The sequence below is a fragment of the Gracilinanus agilis genome, chromosome 2 (assembly GCF_016433145.1).
Source record: "Gracilinanus agilis isolate LMUSP501 chromosome 2, AgileGrace, whole genome shotgun sequence".
In the NCBI taxonomy this organism is placed as follows: Eukaryota; Metazoa; Chordata; class Mammalia; order Didelphimorphia; family Didelphidae; genus Gracilinanus; species Gracilinanus agilis.
Window position 1 is genome coordinate 684,965,881 of NC_058131.1, and position 20,653 is coordinate 684,986,533.

The following is a 20,653-nucleotide window of genomic DNA, read 5'->3' on the forward strand; positions in this document are numbered from 1 at the left end:
AGGGTCACACAGCTGGGAAGTGGCTGAGGCCGGGTTTGAACCTAGGACCTCCTGTCTCTAGGCCTGACTCTCACTCCACTGAGCTACCCAGCTGCCCCAAGTTGCTTCTTTTTTATCTTGGTAGCCAACCTTCAAATATCTGCAAGTTGCCATCATGCTTTTTCTTAGGCTTCTTTTCTCCAGGTTAAACATATTCAATTTCTAGACCATTGTTCATAAAACATGATTTCCAGACCCCTCACCATCTCTGTCTTCCTTAAAATTAATTTCAGTTTTAGTGTCCTTAAAATGAAGCACCCAGTAATAACTCTTTCATCGCACAAGAAGTGATTAAGCATCTACTTATAGACATTGCCTTAGGCACTAAAGGAATACAATGAAACTGTACTTAAGGAGTCTTACACTACTGGGCAAGATAAAGACATACACAAATAAACATAATGCAAAATAGTATTAAATTTTTAAAGAAGAGGGGAAGAAAGGAACATTTTCAGCTGGAAATCAAGATTTAGGTAGAAGAATAAGCATCTGAGATAACCCTTGAAATAAAATTAAGAACTGAGGCAGGGTGGGAAAGTGTGGGTTGAGGAAAGGGGAAGAGTATTCAAGGTAACACACTTAGGTCCAATAGAGACAAAAGTTTGGGATATTTTACCATCTGGTAACTGGACCATCTATTAAGAGTCTATAATTGTATAAACTAAATTTTTTAGCAGGCTCTTCAGAGGGCTCATCCTTATTAAGCCTATGAATGACTAAAATCTTGTCATTTTTTAACACATGTATTGCTGCCAAACTAGGTTTCCACCACCCTATGCTAATTAATACAATTGATTTTTTGGACCTAAATGAAAAATTTGCTATTTTTATCTGGTGAATTTCATCGTTTTTTAGCTTTAGAACTTCAGATTGTTGAGATCACTCTGAATCTTGATTCTGAAATCTTTACTATCTCTTTAAGTCTTACGTCATTTGGAAATATAAGCATGCTTTCAGCCAAGTCATTTACAAACATGTAAAGGGACATAGTCAATTACAGAGTCCAGTGACATGCCACTACAGCCCTTCCCTTCTATGTTTACAGAAACCCTAAAATCAAGACAAACCCCCCCACCCCCAAGGCAAAGGAACTCTCTTTTGGAGTGTCCTAACCAAGAAAACAGCCAGCTGTTTACAAGCATGCAAAGACTATCTGGGTTTTCTAGGGGTAGCATTTGGGGGCCACAAGGCCTATGATTCAATAGAAATGAAATAGAGAAAGGCCTACCATCAGAGGGAACTTTCTTGATATCCTTCTTCTCTTTGGTTGTTTTCTTAGGTTTTACTTCCCCTGAAGCTGTGAATGGAAAATAAAGTTTCAGGATTTAGACAAAGACTTTTACTTAGAAAATTTTTATCTTATTCTAATGTAAGGGACAACTGATTAGTAAGTAAAATAAAAAAAAAAGTTTTAAACCCAAATCTGATTTTATTATTTTTCTGCCTTTACATGAAACTGAAATGCCGTGCACATTATTATTATTATTATTATTATTATTAAAAACCCTTACCTTCCATCTTGGAATCAATACTGTGTATTGTTTCCAACGCAGAAGAGCAGTAAGGGCTAGGCAATGGGGGTTAAGTGACTTGCCCAGGGTCACAGGCTGGGAAATGTCATGAGGCCAGATATGAACCTAGGACTTCCCATCTCTAGGCTTGGCTCTCAATCCACTGAGCTACCCAGCTGCTCCCCATTATTTTTATTAATTTGGAAGTCAGCAGAGTTACATGTGCTCTAGCTGTTTTCTTTTAAGTGTCAATGAGCTGGAAGAGGATTTATTTTAAGTAAGGCCTTATAGGCTGTCCAGTTCCTTCAGCAAATAAAAGTGAAAAATGTTTTACCTGCTGAAATCTACAGGGAACAATCTAGACCTTTTACTTTCTGGAGAGGGGAAGAAGGGAATTTAAAATATTAAATGCATGGGGCTTACTTGTCTGTCCCTCATATGTTCGGCTTGTATCTCCTTTGATTCTTGCTGCTAGCTCATCGGCAAAGGAAGTGGGTCGATTTCTTTTCTAGAGGTACAGGAGTGAAAGGTGAGCAACTTCTTAGCGATATATTGAAAGCAACTGATAGCTTTCAGTTCACTGATGTTTACTAAAAGCCTTATGGGGTCAAAGATAAGATTAAACTGAGAGGGAAATAAATGGGACATAAACACAGAATTAGATCAATATACTCTGGGCAGATCCACCAAAGGGGGAAGTGTAACCTGTAAGATATTCCTATTCATAATAAGTTCTTCTATGCTCTTGTTACTACCCAGATCTGTAGACAAGGGCACTGCTTGAAATGAAATCTCTTCAACAGGGAAGGAAACATCTTGTGCCTTAAATTCCTGACATGGCAATAAATATTTGATGCAATTTTCAAAACTAGGCTGGTAAAAGAAGAAAATGTTTCTCATTGGTCTGATTTTTAAACTATCTTTAGAGAATCAAATATAATATTATTGTTTTCTTAAAATACCATACAAACATTAACTATAAACCACAGGACAAGAGAAGAGATAAATAGAGGGAAAATGTTTCTTTCTCGCCCTGACCATAGAGAAAGCGGGAGTTCTTACAGGTCTTGCATTTTCTCCATCAACCTCATCTCCTTCTTCCTCTTCCTTTTCAGAATCCCCAAAGAGATCTTCTTCCTCCTCTTCATCACTTATCAGTGCTGTGTGCTGATGAGCAATATAAGAACATCCCAAATTAAAATTTAACCTCAACAGGCAACTATGCTCAGGCTATTAAGGCAAATTTAAGTTTTACTATCATCTCAAAACAAAACATATTTTCAATTTAAAGAGAAAAAGAGCTGATCATAGTTTCTCTTATTGTGTCATAACAGTATTTACCATATAGAATGGATATCTTTCAAATAGTCTTTTTCATTACTGAAACCTCACTAATTTACAAGTAGTTAATCTTCCTACATTCTGTTCACAATTGGCTTGAAAACTTTTTCAAAATTGCACTACCTTTTAGGACAGTAAGCACTGAAATAAAGCTTCAGAATAGAGATGCAATGACTATGATCCAAATTGAAGTGAGATAAATATGTATCATGTTTTGCAAACATAAAAGCACCAAATAAATATTGTTATTTTGTAAACCCATTATCAGGAAATGCAAATAGAGAAAGGTAAGAAAAATTAAAAAACAATGCAAAGAAGAGTTTTTGTGAAAGGCAGAAGCAGCTTAAAATATACTGGTCTCATGGATCACTTAACAGTTGGAAAATTCAATTCAAAAATCTTTTTCTAAAAGAAAATTCTCTAAGTTGGGATATCAAAAAGCATCATAAAGAGGAATTTTGTCCTGGTAATCAAGTTGACTGGTAGTAACTATTTTGGTGAAGGACATCCTTTAAATTTGGTTAAGTTCTGACTTCTCTCATAAGTTAGAAATGAAATGAGTTATTTCAAGACAGTAACCTTACCGGTTTTTGGTCATTATCACTCTGATTGCCAAAGTCGTCATCTGACTCCTTGAATAGAAACAGATCAATTTTTTTTAGTAAAACTTTCTAGGTTATATTTTCAAGTTTTATTTATTCTAAGGCAGCTTAATTTGTAGATTTAAGTGATTACTCCATTTTTGTAGTCTATTCATGCAGAAAGATTTCTCATTGGATATGCTATCAATAGTTAAAACTTTTTTGCATAGTTTAAAATAGTTGATTTAAAAAGTCTCTTTTACAAATGGTTATCAATTTTTGTCCATCTGCCCTATTAATATTATATATTTTGTGGCTAAAGAATTCCAAATTTAGCTAAGTAAAAAAGTTCAGCTTGTCCCAATGGCAGAGTACATATTTCACTATCCAGAAGGAAATCCAAATAACTAATTTCTTTGATTTTTGCTAGTTCTTTATGCAAACGAGAGAGGAAGTTGATAGTAAATACTAACGAAAGGATTCAAATTATCTGATTTTACTAAAACAAAACCAAAAAAACCCCGCACAACTCATTTGTTAAGACTAAAATTTATTCTCCAGTAGATAGTCAAAAGATATGATCAAAAAGTTCTCAAAAGAAGAAGCTGTTGGGAGCAGCTGGGAGCTTAGTGGATTGAGAGCCAGGCCCAGAGACTAGAGGTCCTAGGTTCAAATTTGGTCTTAAGACACTTCCTAGCTATGTCACCCTTATTGCCTAGTCCTTACTGTTCTTTCGGCCTTGGAACCAATACACTGTACTGATTCTAAGGGAGAAGGTAAGAGTATTAAAAAAAAAAAAGAAAAAGAAAAAAGAAGAACCTATTAATAACCTCATGAAAGAATGCTCCAACCCAGTTAACTGGTAAAGATGACAAAAGATGGGAATAGTAAATGTTGAAAGGGTTGTGGAAAGATACGAACACCAGTACATTGTTGGTAGAGCTGTGAATTAGTATAACTATTTTGAAAGCAATCTGGAATTATGCAAATAGACAAAAATATAAATGTTTTTACCAAGAGATTTCACTACTAGGCATATACTCCAAGAAGTTCGTCAATAAAACTGCTTCACCCACACCAAAATATTCATAGAAGTCCTTTTTTGTGGTAGCAAAGAACTGGAAACAAAGTAGATGCCCATCAACTGGAAAATGACTAAATAACATGCGATGCATGAATGAAATATTGTGTCCAAGAAGCAACAAGTATGACGAATAGAGAGAAGCATGGAAAGACTTAAATAAACTTACGTAATGGGAAATAAGTAGAGCCAAGACAGAAATATATGTCTACAACACAGAAATATAAATGGAAAGACCTGCCACCATGAAACAATCACAAGTGAATGATGCAAAGTTATAAAGAAGACACTTCTCCCCTTGCTGCTTTGTGGATGTGTATGGAACATAGCATATGTTTTCAGACTTTTTTGATGCAGTGATGTTTTCTGATTTTTCTCTTCTTTAAAAAATACCTTTTATACATGACAGCTCTTTGGGAGGGAAATACAAGGGAAATTTGATCAACTTTTAAAAACAAAATGTGTCAATTAAAATTTATTTTAAAAACTATTCATCTATTAGTAATGCTATTGAAAAGTGGCAGCACATTATGTCTTCTGCCTAGAGTCATAGTTTTATGTCAGTTTCCATTTCTAGAAAATTAAGTTTTAGTCCTTCTGCTATTACTAACTTCTCTATCCTTCAGGGTGTATTTGTGTCTTACTTGTGTAGTTCTTTTAATGTCATCAGGTAATAGTAACTATGCTCAAACTTGTCTGTGAATAAAAAGCTTTTAATATATAGTCAGCCTTTCAAGCCTTTCTATCCTAGAAATTCTTAAGAGTAAAAAGGATCAGAAAACTGGATAATAGAAATATAGAATTTTAAAGAAACGAAATGTGATTAATTCATATTATAGTTGGGCCTAGGGTTTTTTGGCCAAAAGAGTGAAAAGGCTATGTAAAATTTTTATTGTATTATGCTGGCATTAAATGTATATAATGTGCATTTCAGAAACTGGGGCCTAGAAAAGAGAACTGACTTGAGGTATCTGGCTTCTGGAAAAAGTATAAAGAGCATGAACTTGTAATCAGGAGAGACCCGAATGGAAACCCTACTTTCACATTTACTTAGCTGTGTGATAACTGACATATCATTTAACTTTAGCTCATAGACTTTGGAGATGGAAAGGCATTTAGAAGGAATCTAAGAGCAAAGCCCTCATTTTACTGAGGGCTTGGTCCAGACAGGGGAAGAGTCCCGCTCCCAGTCACATAGGTCTTGATCTGGCTCTTTCTCTATTCTATCCGTCTGCTTTCTCTGAATCCATTTTTTTCCCACCTGAACTACAAATGTATTCAGTTTGCCAGGAAGCACTTTCAGAGATCAAGTCCTCCATTTGGCTGTCATGATGAGCACCCAAAGTCAACCAGCTCAATGGATTCAGAGCCAGGGCTGAATCCAGTCCTTGTGGACCCCACTCTCAGACTCTTCCTTTTTTTTTTTTTTTTTTTTTTTTTTTTGTATAACACAAGAACTCCTTAGTAATTTAGTGTAAAGTTCTAACAGGGGTATATGTGAACATGAAGATCCTTAAGCTGCTGTGCTCAAATGACTTAGAGGAAGAAGATCAAAACTGTTTTCTGCATTTCACTATATTGGCAACATTTGCAATCCTTGTTGAAAGCTGCAGCTTGTCACCCCAGTACCTCACAAGTAGCTCATTCTCAACATCATGGTGCCCTTCACAGAACTTACCTCTTCATCTTTCTCTTCTTCACTATCCAAAACACTATCTGGTTCACTGTTTAATGAGCCTTCTATTTAGAGAACAGAGAAGACTAGTTAAATGCATTTTTGAAAAACAAAATCAATATGAGAATTACTTCAGAACCAATGGGAGCTTTAACAAATTAGGGACTGGTGCCAAACATACCTTCACTTGAAAGATCTCCAAGACCAACATCTTCTTGCTCCATGAATAACTGGGAACCAATCAAGTAGGGCAAGGGGCGATCTATATAGAGATCCTGCAAAGAATGAATAAGTTTTAAAGGTAGATTCCTTTGGGAAGATAAAGAAATAAGCAATATTACTATCCCATAAGCCATCTTCTTTCCTTAATCCTTCCTGCCCTATTCATTGAATGGGATGAGAGTGTAGCAATAAATGAACACCTTATAGTCCAAAGAATTTATTACAGAATTAGGCTGTGTGTATGGGATTAATATGAGGAGTAACGGTTGAGGCCTCAAAGAATAAAACTAGGCAAGAAGTAGTCAGGGTAGAGTAAACCAATTCTTACCACCAAAATTATAAGAAATGAGGCATCAGATGGTAGAGTACATAAACAGCCTGACGATGTACAGTACTAATGCTAAAGTTCATAATTGTAATTTTAATTCAAATACTTAATCAAAGGATAATTTCTTTCCAGTGTGGGCTTGAGCTAATTTTTTTGGCTGTATTAAGGTTTTTTGAAAAATATTTGCCAATATCAAACAAGTTTAATTAGAATATACTTTCTCTTACATTGCAAATGACTAGAGACCCTAAATACAAAAAAGCTATAAAATAACAGTTTTCAAAATTTGAAAATGATCATTTGGAGAAAGTATTAGTAATACTTAATACTAGTAATTAGTAATAGAGAAGGGAAATTCAGTCCAATTTTACCGCCAAGTTAGATGAAGTATCAGAACCATATAAATTTTCTTCTAAAAACTTATAGATGTGTGATGATTACTGCTACAACTAGTCCTGTGGTCTCACTCATCTCATTTCATGTGAAAAATTTGGAGCCACTGACAAGTTAAGGGCTATGAGATAATAACTAGCTCAAAACCTGGGTCAGTCTGACCACAGTTAGGGACTTTCACCTTTGGCTCAAGAATCAGTTCTACTCTTTCATTGGCTTCTTCTTCTTCAGAGTCTGAATTTCCAGCTTTTATATCAAGTTGTTCAAATGCACTGTCCAATACCAGCAACCCATAGTTTACGGCTTCCTGGACTTTAGGAATCAGATCTGCCTCTTTTTGTTCTCGGGTTTTCTCCTGTAAACAAAAAAGGGTTATTTATATTTCTATTCTGGGATGCTATGATAGAATTGTAAACAGTGATGAAAGCACAGTAGGAACTGCCAATCTGGTGAACATGCCCTAATGACATGCCAAAATACTGTTTAAAATATGAGCTTAGATTGACATCAGTTTTAGGGAAAATGAGTTGTCAAAACCCAGACCCCAAAGATTGCTGTTTACTTTTCCTTCAGTGAAAAATGGATACATGGCTACTGCCACAGTTCTGCTTCTACCATCATCTTTTGACCTTTCTTGCTCCATCCTGCCCTGAGTTAATGGCCCTTTGGGTAATGCTAGAAATGTAGTCATATGCATGGGTCTAGAGCAGAAAGAATATGGCTTAATTTGTATGAACTATATTCATATCAATAGTTTGCCATTGGCCTTCTTTTTGCCTCCAACATCTCTCCAATTCATTCTTAATATAAATCAGATAAACCTTAAAACTCTGCTTTATACCCATTGACCACTGTTAAAAAAACTTCAAGAGTTCTCCATTAGCCATAGGATTCTAGCTTCTTAGCCTGATGCTCAAGCTGTCATAGACTTATCCCTATTTGCTTCTCTCTCCCTCTACCCTCACCTCAACCACACCATCCGCTACCCTAAAATTTCCCTTAGTTCCACCTTAACTGAACTATTTATTGTTACCTCAATATACCACTCCACCCTCCCCATCTTATTACCTTTGTTGTCTTCTCCCTGTCTAAAATAGTTCATCTCCTCTGCAGATTCCTTTAAGGGCTAGTTTGAATTCTACTCCATTAAGTCACTGCCTCTGGGCTCCCTCCTCCCTCTGCCCTGCTTCCACATTTAGCACATAGCTTGTGCTTCCTTGCTCTGTTCCTTATTTATGTATGTTTATGATCTATGTTCCTAAGTAGATAAAGGTCATTGAGGACATGATGTTGAGTACAATGCTTTGAACTCAGAAGGCAATCTGTAAGTATTTGTGCCAGTATCTGCTTAAGTTTGAGGGAGCAATTATTAAGAAGACACAATCCAAGAAATGGTACATCATGGCTAAGTGACTGAGAAAGAATACCCAGGGTATGGTTGCTACCATTCACCAAGTGGAACTTTCAGAATCCAGGAACAAGATGAGAAGCAGATTTTGTGAGTCCTGCCACGTCCTGTTAATGTTCTGGATTATCTATGAGACTCAGTAAGAATAGATCTGGAGATAGCATGCATTTGTGCTAAATTACTGAATCACGACTGGCCCTGAAAACCTGAACTAAAAGTAGTTCACCTCAAATCAAGCACCATTGGGGCATTCAGAAACTTAGTACAAACAAGATCCAGAATCAGGTAATAGGCACTGATGGACCTAGACCAGAAATGACTATTACAACATTAAAAATGGACTGCGATGCTCATTCCAGCTTAATAATTAGATCAGAGATTTGTAAATGACTGAAGATCTCAGATACCTGGTCTGTCTTCTCAGCTTCAGCTTTGGGAACTGGTTCCTCCACTTCTTCATCATATACACGCTAAAGAAGGAAGCAAATTCACTAAAATGAAATTCAAAAATCCACCTGCTAACCACCACAAGCAAGGTTACTGAGGCAGGCAATTATTCCTTAAAAGGCTAGGTTTCAAAGTTATCCCTTAAGTAGCAATATACACCCACATATACATTTGTTAACTGAGATATCTGTGGAGGGAATATTTGTAAAGATAATTTTGTTGTCAGTTCTATAGAACTGAAAATATATCTGCTACTCTTACTACTCTTTAATAAATGCAAGAAAAAAATGAATAAAACAGATATTATTATGCATAGGGTAGTTTTATTTTATTTTTTTGAAATTTTTTTTTATTTTGAATATTTTCTCCTAGTTACATATTTCATGCTCTCTCTCTCTCCCCCCCAATCCTCCCAGGCTGACGCACAATTCCACTGGGTTTTACATATATCATTGATCAAGACCTAATTCCATGTTATTGATAGTTGGACTAGAGTTATCATTTAGTGTCTACATCCCCAATAATATCCCCAACAGCCCATGTGTTCAAGCAGTTGTTTTTATTCTGTGTTTCTCCTCCCACAGTTCTTCCTCTGAATGCGGCTAGTTTTCTTTCTCATAAGTCCCTCAGCCTTGCTCTGGATCCTTGCATTGCTGCTAGTATAAAAGTCCGTTATGTTTGATTGTACCACAGTGTATCAGTCTCCGGGTACAATGTTCTTCATAGGGTAGTTTTAAAGAGAGAAAACGAGCCCCTTATAAAGAGTGGTCCAAAAATCTTAGAACAGTTTTAAAAGCTGTTAGTAAATAAATCTTAAAATCACATTCACTAAGACTTTTGCACCACTGTGTATAAGAAATGTCTGTACTCTACTACCCAAAGACAATGATATGAAGGAAGATAGATTAGCTCAAGAGTTGAAATATAAAATATAAGAAATATTTCTGACTCCTAATAGTCCTCTTTTTAATAAATCATCTTTCTAGAAGCAACAGCAACAGATCACCATCATTAAAATTAGTGCAAGCTTCCAGTCTGAATCTTGGTTCCTCCTACCACTTTTTCCAGACACAAAGAGAAAACAAGTAATAAACTTGAGGTCATGTCATATAGCAGTACAGCTTTTTAAATTATCCCCTGATTTGTGCTTTGGGAAATAATTTTGGTAGCTGTATGAAGGATGGTTTGGAGATTGGAAAGTGAAGAGACCAATTAGGAATTTATTCTAACAGTCTATCAAGGAATGGCAAAGGTATAACCTTAGGCAGTGGCATGTGAGTGAAGAGAAAGGCATGAATGCTAGAGGTGTTGAAGGGAAAACAGACAGACTTGGCATATTACTGGATAAATATAGAGAACGAGGGAGAGAGAAATGGTGAGGATGAATCAAAGATTGATTTGGGTGACTAGAAAGATAGAAGAAGACATAAGCAGTAATGGCACTGCCAAGGCCAACTGGTCTGAAAAAAGAGTATAACTGATGGCTTTCTCCTTTCAAGATGTATGATTAGGACGTCACTAGCCACAAACTAACATTAACAGCTGATATTAATCTAGTTTTTCAAAATTATAAATGTAAAATACAATTTCACTTGCTACTCTAAACAACTTTGGTAGATAGGTACGACTGGCATTCTTGATTCCATTTTTATAGACAAGGACACTGAAGCTCACAGGATAAAGGACTTGAACATGGTCATGCAAGTGGTCAATGACCTGAGGCTCTCCTGACTTTGAGTCCAGGGCTTTTCTCACTAGACCCAAAGTGGCCTCCCCACTGCCACCAAAGAAGCTACCATTTCAGCACTGGACAGGGGCAGGAGCAGTTAGTTCTGAACCTGGGCACCTTCTCTGTGCCAGAGAAAGAATTCCAAAGGCAAGAAATAGCTATCTTGGCATAGTCATTATCTCAAAGGCTGTAACAAAACAAATTTGATATGGCTACTATAACAATTGTATATTATTGTTCAGTCAATCTAGCTTTGGAAAATGAAAAAAAATGTTCAAAAGGAATTTTCTTTGTCCAGCATAAACACATATACTCAATTCTCAATAACACACATGAATCAAGGGAAATTCTGTCAGACCATAGAAATGACAGATTATTTATTCAGTTGTAACCATCTCAGTTACTTGGAGCAGCAAGAGAATAGAGATCAGCAAAACAGGGCACTGAGGCTAGTCATAGAAAATAGTACTTGATCAAGAACCAACTAGAGCTTTTTATTTTAAAATAACATTCTTCACAGTTCCAAAGAGATTTTAAAAATTATTTCTATGTCTGTGGAAAGTTAATATTTGTATCCTGGGTTCAAATCTTGCCTTAGACACTTCCTCTCTGTATGACCCTGGGCAAGTCACGTATTGTTCTTCTTCCTTAGAACGAATACACTACTGATTCTAAGAGAGAAGGGAAGGGTTTTTGCTAGGAAAAAAAAAACAACCCAATAACCTTTGACTTTTAAGGTCAAATATCTCACAATGAAGAAAAACAAGTAGGTATATGAGATCAATTTTACCTAAGCCAAAAGAGGTATTGTATAGTATTTTCTCTTATTTCTATTCTCTAGAACTATTAAACGAAGTATAAACTAGAATACATGTATGTGTATGCATACTATATGTAGCATTCAATTGTGAAATTGTCCATTATGTAGGCATGCAGATGAAGCTATGCATCTATCCCTCTCTTCACCAAACCAATGCATAGTTTCATCCTCATGACTATACAATAGACAACTTTGCAACTAAAAACCATGACTTGGAAATTCTTCCCTGAAACTGTATGAAATGCTTTTAGAGACCCATATTTTTTCAGGCTTCTAAAATAGTATATATTTAAGTTACTTCTACTAACAATTCTGTGAATTAAGACAGTATCACAACCCTCACTTTGAAGAGGAGGAAATTTGGAGATGTAGCCATCAAATAAATGGCTTGGAATTGCAAATCAAGTAAGATTTGTCCCATGCACCTTGCAGACTATTTCTCAGAGTCTTAATTATTGAAAGATGATATGTAAAATGTTAAATCCTTGAAAAATAAATGTAAAATTTCACTGGTAACAGATTTACTTCGTATAGACAGTCAACAAGAATTTATTAAGCCTAAGCTCTAATATATCTCTGTCAAGTTGCTTTCTCAACATTTTGTAAGGTCTGTGATTTCTTTGGCTTTACCATTGTAGACCATAATGTCTCAGAAGATACTTTCATGAGCTGTGGCTCAATAATGCACCCATTAGCCTTAAGGTAACAAGCCTCTTTGAATTTAGCTAAGCTAATGTGTGAATGACTGACAGTGAATGGTATCTTCAAAGATGTTTTTAAAAATCAGCTATAGAAAGAAAAATGTCAAATTGACATTAGCCTCTAAAGAACTTACATTCTCAATGAACTGGGTATTAGATAGCATGAGGAAGTCATTGAAGACATTGTGAAGGCGACAATCTGTGGCTTTTGTTTCATGAATCAGTCCATCAACTTGTTTCTTGATTTCATGTGTCCTAGAGATGGTCTGCTGTGAGAACTCCTGAAGAAACTGCAGAAGCTATTTTCAAAAGACACAGTGAAAGCTACTTTAAATTTTGGCTTGAGAAACAAGTCTCAGATTTTGTTCCTTCCCCCTCTCCCTTCTCCTTCCCCCAGCATGTTAATTATGAAATCAATATTTTCACTGCAAAGGACTTCCTTCCTTTTGTAAGTGACAGAGGGACAAAAGGTGATGAAAAGCACATCAAAACTAGAGCAACATTCAACAAATAAGGCATCCTTTTTCACTATTTTAGGGCTGTAAAAATTCATTTTTGGTTGAAATTTTCACTAATTTTCTGGTCAAGACAGAAATAAATGAAATGGGCTAAAAAAGCTGGATTTTGTGCTTTCCATTCTAAGGAGTCATATGGTTCCTATAATACCTAAGTGAGACTCCTCTTGTCTTGAGCAAAACTATGCCAACTAATGAGATCCCAGGAATCCAACTAGGGACAGCTCCCAGAACACAAACATGGAGGAGCTGAAGTTAAATGAGTTCTCTAGTATAAGAGGGTCAATGTCAAGCCACTGTCTTTGTGACAACTTTGGGGACAGGCTGGAGAGGAGAAAAGAAACAAAAAATTTCTTCTAGGTTTCCCTCCAATCAATCAGCAAGCATTTATTAAGCATCAATCTACTGTGTGCCAGACACTGCTTGCTCTCAAAAAGCTCTTTTATCCTAAAATCAAACCATAGTTTTAAATTGTATAGAAGGGGAAGCTGTGTAGCTCAGTTAAGAGCCAGGTTTAGAGTTAAGTTCTGGGTTCATATCTTGACTTAGACACTTCCTCTCTGTATGACCCTGGGCAAGTCACTTATTGTTCTTCTTCCTTAGAACCAATACACTACTGATTCTAAGTGAGAAGGGAAGGGTTTTTACTAAAAAATCAATAAATATATTAACAGGTGAAAATGATGAGATGGAGGGTATAGTTTAAAGCCATGACAGTATATTTTGGGGATGTAAGTCACACTTCCTAGCTGTGTGACCCTTGAGTAAGTCACTTAACCCTCAAATAGTACAGAAAACAGGTTAAATCCACATGGAGCTTCTAACCCAGCCCCTTCCTACCTTTCCACTCTTCTTTCTCCTCCCTCCCCGATGCTCCCTTATTCAACCATACATTCCATCTCCAGATATCTGCCCGGGCTGTGCCCCGTGCCTAGAATGCTCTCCCCCGCTGGTCTCTGCCTCACGGAGGCTTCCTTCTGGTTTCAGCCCCAAACCTGCTTTCTCCCGGAAGTCCTTCCCTTTCTACGAGCTCCCTCGTATACTGCTAGGAGCTGGTCGGTCTGCAGTAGTCTGCCAGCTGGCCCCTCTGGAGGGGAGAGGCTGCCCCTGCCTCTTCCGGCACCCCTCACATTTAGCCCAGCGCCTGGCATACAGTAGGTGCTTAATTAGTGCTCCTGAGCGTAACTAAAGGAGTTCCACGTCACCTAGCGCCTTGGTGTTCAGGGGGAGACGGATAAGGACCTTATCCTAGTGCAGTGACCCCGCTCCGTTCCCGGTCCGAGACCCGCCCCTTCCCCACTCACGCCGGCATCCGCGGCCAGGGACCAGCTCTGGCTATTCTTGCGGATCTCATCCAAGGACCAGGGCCGCTCCCACACAGGCCCAGGCCCGGATTCTGGCCCGGGCTCTGGCTCCGGCCCGCTCATGGCCGACCTCCGTCACCGCCACCTCCCGGCTCCCGGAGCGTCCCGTCTGCTCCGAGACCGGCCTCACTCTAGATCCGCAGTGCCAGTCTCCGCCCCCCCCGCACGTGACCGCGCGGGCACCACGTGATGATCCATCACGTGACCGACCGAAGCACGTGTCGTTGGGCGGGTACTGCGCATGCGCTCTGAAAACAGCGCTTGCCCACAGTCCCTCCTCTGCGGCCACACTATAATACCTCCAAGGCATCTCCCTCGGTTCACGACTGCTAGATGGTACAGTGAGTAAAGAGCTGGCTTTAGGGTTGGGAAGAGTCTGGAAGACGGAGTCCAAATCCAGCCTAAGACACTGGCCGATTAGTGAGAAGGGACTCTGGGCAACTCCCTGGGAGCCTCAGTTTCCTCATCTGTAAAATGGGGATAAAAACAACTCCTTACCTCCCAAGCTTGTTGTGAGGACCCAACTTATGTAGGACACATTGTATACCCTAAGAGTGTAATATAAATGCTACAATTGCTCATGTACAGCGCTTCAGTCACTATTAGGGTATAAAAGCATCACTCTCAAATCCATTGGTCAAAGATGGGTTGCCCATCCGTACCAGTGAAGATAGTTTCTATACTCTGATTTCCCCACAGAGATTAAGCTCCAGGCCAGACTAAGAAAATTTTTATTAAGCTCCTACCATGTGCTTAGATGTGCTTCTGGACCTTCCAGATAATCTATTCTGACTTCCTCATTTTATAGATGGAGAAACTGAGGCTTCAGAGGTAAAATGATTTGTCTGACTAAGGCAACTGAGCTCATAAGCTACAGAGCCAAACTGTCTGACTCCAAGTCCTGTGTTCGTTTGGATATTTTGAACTGGATCTATGATTTTTCTGAACTCCCAATAAAGGTATCAACTCTACCAAAATGAATGGCACCTCCTCTGCCACCTTTGCCAAAGGGTACTGAAGGATGTGCCATATCCAGGATCCCATGGTCCCTATAGGTCAGAGGTAGAATTAATTGCCTCCCAGCTCTGCCATGATGCAGTTCAATGTTTCTTAAGTTCAGTTGAACAATTATTAAGCACCAACATATGGGTACTATTGTTGCCACTTAGTCATTTTTCAGTCATGTCCAATTCTTCATGACCTCATTTGGGGTTTTCTTGGCAAAACTACTGGAGTGACTTGCCATTTCCTTCTCCAACTCGTTTTACAGATGAGGAAACTGAGGCAAACAGGATCAAGTGACTTGCCCAGGGTCGAACAGCTAGTGTCTGAGGTCAGATTTGAACTTGTCTTCCTGACTCTGGATCCAACATTGTGCCATCTAGCTGTCCTGTGGGTTCCGAGGGAATGAAAAAAAACAAAATAGCAGAGGTCCTACCTTAGACATTTAATAAGTGGAAGAGTCCAAACTCTTCCAGTCAAACATAGGGTCTTTCATTTCCAAGTCTAGAGTTTTCTTCCTGAAGTGTCTGAAATGAGTATGATATGATATCTACGGTATCTGCCAAACCCAACCACTGTTTTTAATTCTTCCCTTTTGTATGCCCATGACTTGGCTCAATGCTGACCTCTCCTGGTATGTCCATGCCACCACCTCCTTTCTATTTATTGAGTTTTCCAAACCCCATCATAGGTGGAGAGTTGGACACATTTTATCTACTCTTGCTTCCAGGAAATAAAACATGACCTTTTGGAGATATTAAAAATTTTTTCTTGTTAAAATAAGGGGCATCCTATCAATGTATCCTTGTGCAGAGGCTATGCTAATCTTTGTATTCTTCCAACTTTGGTAAGTACATATACCTGCTGAAAGGAATGCCAGAGACATTTTTAAAGGAGTTTGCTGGGAAGTACAAATGGAAAGGTAACAGAAAAATTCAAGATGGAATTTAAGCAGTAGAGTTGGTATGTTATGTGGGTACAACATCATGTTATCATGACCCCATCTTATTTTGGTATTCATATCTTCAGTATTCAGCCCAATAATTGGTACATATTAAACATCTAATAAATATTTTTCATTAATTTGTTCACTCCTTCAATCATTCATAATGAATATGAAAGAAAAGAGAATGTCAAAGTCTTGTGGGAGAAATAAGCTCAGAATTCATTGCTAACTCCTTTCATTTGAGAAACCAAATATAGAGGAATCTTGGTTGCAGTAACAACAAAGATTTATTAAAAGGGGGAAAATTAGCCATATATGCTAATGGAGCCCCCATAGCCCAAGATGGGTAGGGATAAATTTATACTTGCAAACAAGTCACAAAGCGGTCCTGTGGTACTTGCAAAAAAATGAATATATTTTCATGTCTGAAAAATTAAGGCTCAAATCACATGCTGTAAATGTGGGAATGTGATATTATACATCTTTTTCCATGTGTGTATTTGTATATATTTATACAATAGGTATGTCAGTATTGTTGCTTCTATGTAGTAAAACAACGATTATAATGAAACTTGGCTCTAAAATGACTTTCTTCAAACTCTTATCCTGTGAAAATGGAAGCAAGGACACTGTCCTTAGACTATTTCTTCTAGCTTCAAGATGTCATACCTGTTGTGTAAATAGAATGCTTGAGTGAAATAATTCCATGACAGATTGAAGAACCTTTGCTGTTAATTTAAAGGTAGATTCCCCAGGCTTCTCCACAGTATTCAAATAGATGCATCCCAGGAAAGAAGATGCTCAGGTATTTATTTTTCACTGTATTGTCCAGCTACTCATTCTACTTACAGGGAGTAACTACTATTTGCAGAATGGTTGGTGGGCTTTAAGAACTGGAAATGAGTTGCATTGGGCACAATAGTGGTAATCATCACTCAACACCATCCATTACTTCTTTTTTTTAAATTTTGGTCTGGAGCATAAAATAGCTTCAAGATCTTGAAGTTCTTCCTCTTGTAAACAGATTCACACACAAAGCACATTTGAATTTTGAGTGAATTTCTCTCTGGGTCTGCAAGATGTGAAATATAGGAGAGACTAGGGGGTTTCCCTTCCCCTAATTACTCCTCTTCCTTCCTCCCTTACCTCAAACATCAAAACCTGGTTTGTTTTTGGCAAAATGATCTTTTTTACTTGTAAGCACATGGCATTTCTTGATGATTTAGATAGGATGGCCAACGGTGATCTTGGCTCTCCCATTTCCCTTTTGTCCAGCCCCAAGAGACTGGGTGAGAGAAGTGGATATTTTATAATCGTTTACATATCCAAAACAAGAGGGAGGAGAGGGTTCTCAATTTTTTTTTAGTACAAGTCAGGCACTGAGTCAAAATGATGGGAAGGTGTTTCACATTTGAATTATATTTCAATTCTGAATGTGAGAAAAATGAGATGTTACTAAAGGGCAATAATTTGAACTGCATGTGAGTGGATGTGGCTCAGAACTTTGTGGATTGTAACACTTGATACTACTGAGCTCCTGTACATACATAAAGTTAAACCTGAAGGCATTATTTTATGGCTTAGCAGGATAAGTTAGGTATTGAATGTATCCACTAAAATAAAGATTGCTAAATTGTCTATCTGAAATTACTGTTGTGAAGTAAATGTTTCCAATGCAAAAAAAAAAAAAAAACAAACAAACCAACCAAAAAAAAAAACCCACAAAGGGGAGGAGTTAGGGGTGAAGAATCAGTAGTCTCTTCCAGGAACTAGTAGAACACAGATGTAAGATGCTTCAGGATGTGTGATAGGTAACTGACAAGGCTGGTTTAAGTTGGTTTAGACTGCTTCAGGCAGAATTTGTGATTGGCAGGGCAGCAGGGTCAGTCAGTCCAATACCCAGAAGATATCTGGGAGTGATTAAGACTTCTGACTCACTGTAGGCTCCAGATTGACTCTTTCCTGCAAATAGGCTTGCTCTGTGCCTAGTACATCCGTGTAGCAAGATAGCTTATGGAAAATAGACATATTAGTTTCAGTAGTATTTCCACACCCTCAAAAAAGTGATCAAGAGAATATTAATACCTACTGTCTCATAGGGCTTTTTCTCAACAATATAAAATTTTTTATAAAAATAATCTACATATAGGGGCAGCTGGGTGGCTCATTTGATAGAGGGCCAAGCCTAGAAAGAGGAGGTCTTGGTTTCAGATCTGGTCTCAGAAACTTCCTAGCTGTATAACCCTGGGCAAGTCACTTTACCCCATGCCTATCTCTTACTACTCTTCTGCTTTGGATCCAGTACACAGTATTGGTTCTAAGACAGAAGGTAAGTCTTTAAAAATAATAATAATTTACATACACATCAAGGATATCTCTGATGAAGATGTAAGAAAGGAATAAGCATGTTTCCATCAATAAATTGCCCCAGACAAAATTTATAGTCATACAATTGACTGAAAGGTATAGAGAATAGTGTCTTTATCCCACTCTTCTTAATTGTTTACTGATGATTTATTTTTTAATTTTTTAGAATTTTTTTATTGTTATATGATTCATGTTCAAACCCTTCTCCCCCCATAACCAACACACAATTCCACTGGGTTTTACATGTATCATTTATCAAGACCTATTTCCATATTATTGATAGTTGCACTGGGGTAGTTGTTTAGAGTCTATATCCCAAATCATATCCCCATCAACCAATGTCTTTAAGCAGTTGTTTTTCTTCTGTGTTTCTACTCCCAAAGTTCTTTCTCTGAATGTGGATAGTGTTTTCTCGTAGGTCCCTCAGAATTGTTCTGGATCATTGCATTGCTGCTAGTTTACTGATGATTTAAAAAAAAATTTGATTCAGTAGAGCAAAATATCACCTTAAAAGCTCTCTTCCAACAAGAAACCTTTGCTGCATATATTTAAATCATATTAGATCCTATGAAACTTTTAATGGTTGAAATAATTGCTCAGTTATCCTTTGATTATTGTGTTCAAACAAGTCATAAAACAGGGAGAGAGAGGGGAGATCACTGAAAGTATTTTCTATCCATTAGATGATCCAAACTAAAGAGAGATTTTCTAAAGATGATGAGGTTCTCCAGATGCTCTTGGTTTCAGATGTTGCATTCATTGCATTAGGCCAAAGACCATTGTAATGCCTCTTGAATAAGACTAAAACACTGAAAAAAGTTCAATCTAATGCTTTCTAGAAGAAAAAAACACATTTATGATGAATAGTTATTGCTCAGATTGTGATATGCAGTTGGATGGGCAATCCATCCTTTGAGTCATCAGTACACAGATCCTGGATAGATACTGGCCATTGACAGTGAGGTGGATCCCAGAATTGAATAGAGGCTGCATTGCCTCTGGGAAATTGTGTAGGATTTCTAATAACTCCAAGATTCTCTTTGAAACAAAAGTATATCTTTTTGCCATTGTGTTCTTCCATTTAATGCTATTTGACTGTAAGTCATAGACTACCAGTCTCTGAAGAATTAAAGTGTGAATCATACAGATGTCAATGGAGAAAGAGGAATGTGGCTGGTATGAATAGGCTTCACCACATTAACAGTGAAAGATTGTACAAGAGAAATGGTTGAAGGATATCATCAGAATAATGGATTGATCATCTTTTGAAGAAGTGTCTAGCTCATTCATGGTCCATTTCTTTCTTGGCCTAGCTCCTGACCCTCTGGACATTTCTACTTCTATCTCAGCTGACTTCTCACCCAGGAAATAACTTTGCACCTATGGTCCCCTGCTCACAATATTAGGTTCCTGCCTAGAATTTTCATTTGAGGAAGTACCCAGTCTGACAACAGCTCACTCCTCTCTAACCTCTGCTTCTGATTCTCTGAACTTCTCCATCTTCCCCTGGCACAAGCATCTTCTCCCCTTAAGGGTAGGGCCTATAGTTTTGCTTAGTATTTGGGGTGCAGAAGAGGTAGATGAGAACAATTTGTTCCTACAACCATGAGGATGGATATTAGAGAAGCCAAGGTCATCATCAATTGCATTCTGTACCCATCACCAATCATCTTGATTTTTGTCTTGCTACTAGAGTTTGATGACTATGAAAGAAAGAGTGAGGCTGGTGACTTTGTGTATCTCTGCCTCACTTAAATCCAACTTATGTGCCAGTCAAAAGGCATCACTCAATGATGTCCATTTTGGTCTTCTTTCTAGCATGAAGGACAACAACCAACCAATTTTGTTTCCTAGTGTTTAGAACGTAGAAGATGCTCTATTTATCTATCCTATCTGCTACATCTATAGCACTCCCCACCTCTCTATTTTTAAAATTCTTTTTTAATGAAGAGAAATCCATTTTTTCTCCCTACACTATTTTTTTCCATTCCATTCCCATTTTTTTCTTTTTTAAATTTTTTAACATTAAATAATATTTACTTTTTAGAAAAGTTAACATGGTTACATGATTCATGCTCTTACTTTCCCCTTCGACTCCCCCTCCCTCCCCCTCCCCATAGCCAATGCATATTTTCACTGGTTTTAAAATGTGTCATTGATCAAATCCTATTTCCGAATTGTTG

General features: G+C 37.7%; 1 protein-coding gene across 3 annotated transcripts in view; it reads right to left on the bottom strand.

Annotated features, from left to right (window-relative positions):
- The window catches only part of WASHC2C (WASH complex subunit 2C), a 49,075-nt gene extending 34,868 nt beyond the window's left edge, over positions 1-14,207 (bottom strand). For all 3 annotated transcript variants that reach the window (XM_044659151.1, XM_044659152.1, XM_044659150.1), the window contains exons 1-10: positions 14,096-14,207; positions 12,411-12,575; positions 8,987-9,049; positions 7,353-7,526; positions 6,410-6,503; positions 6,232-6,293; positions 3,476-3,523; positions 2,613-2,717; positions 1,974-2,058; positions 1,268-1,336 (exon numbers count right to left, since the gene is read on the bottom strand). In XM_044659151.1, coding sequence (XP_044515086.1) covers positions 1,268-1,336; positions 1,974-2,058; positions 2,613-2,717; positions 3,476-3,523; positions 6,232-6,293; positions 6,410-6,503; positions 7,353-7,526; positions 8,987-9,049; positions 12,411-12,440 — 730 coding nt within the window. In that variant the 5' untranslated portion in view covers positions 12,441-12,575; positions 14,096-14,207. The remainder of the gene's footprint in view (positions 1-1,267; positions 1,337-1,973; positions 2,059-2,612; positions 2,718-3,475; positions 3,524-6,231; positions 6,294-6,409; positions 6,504-7,352; positions 7,527-8,986; positions 9,050-12,410; positions 12,576-14,095) is intronic.
- Positions 14,208-20,653: the final 6,446 nt, after the last annotated feature.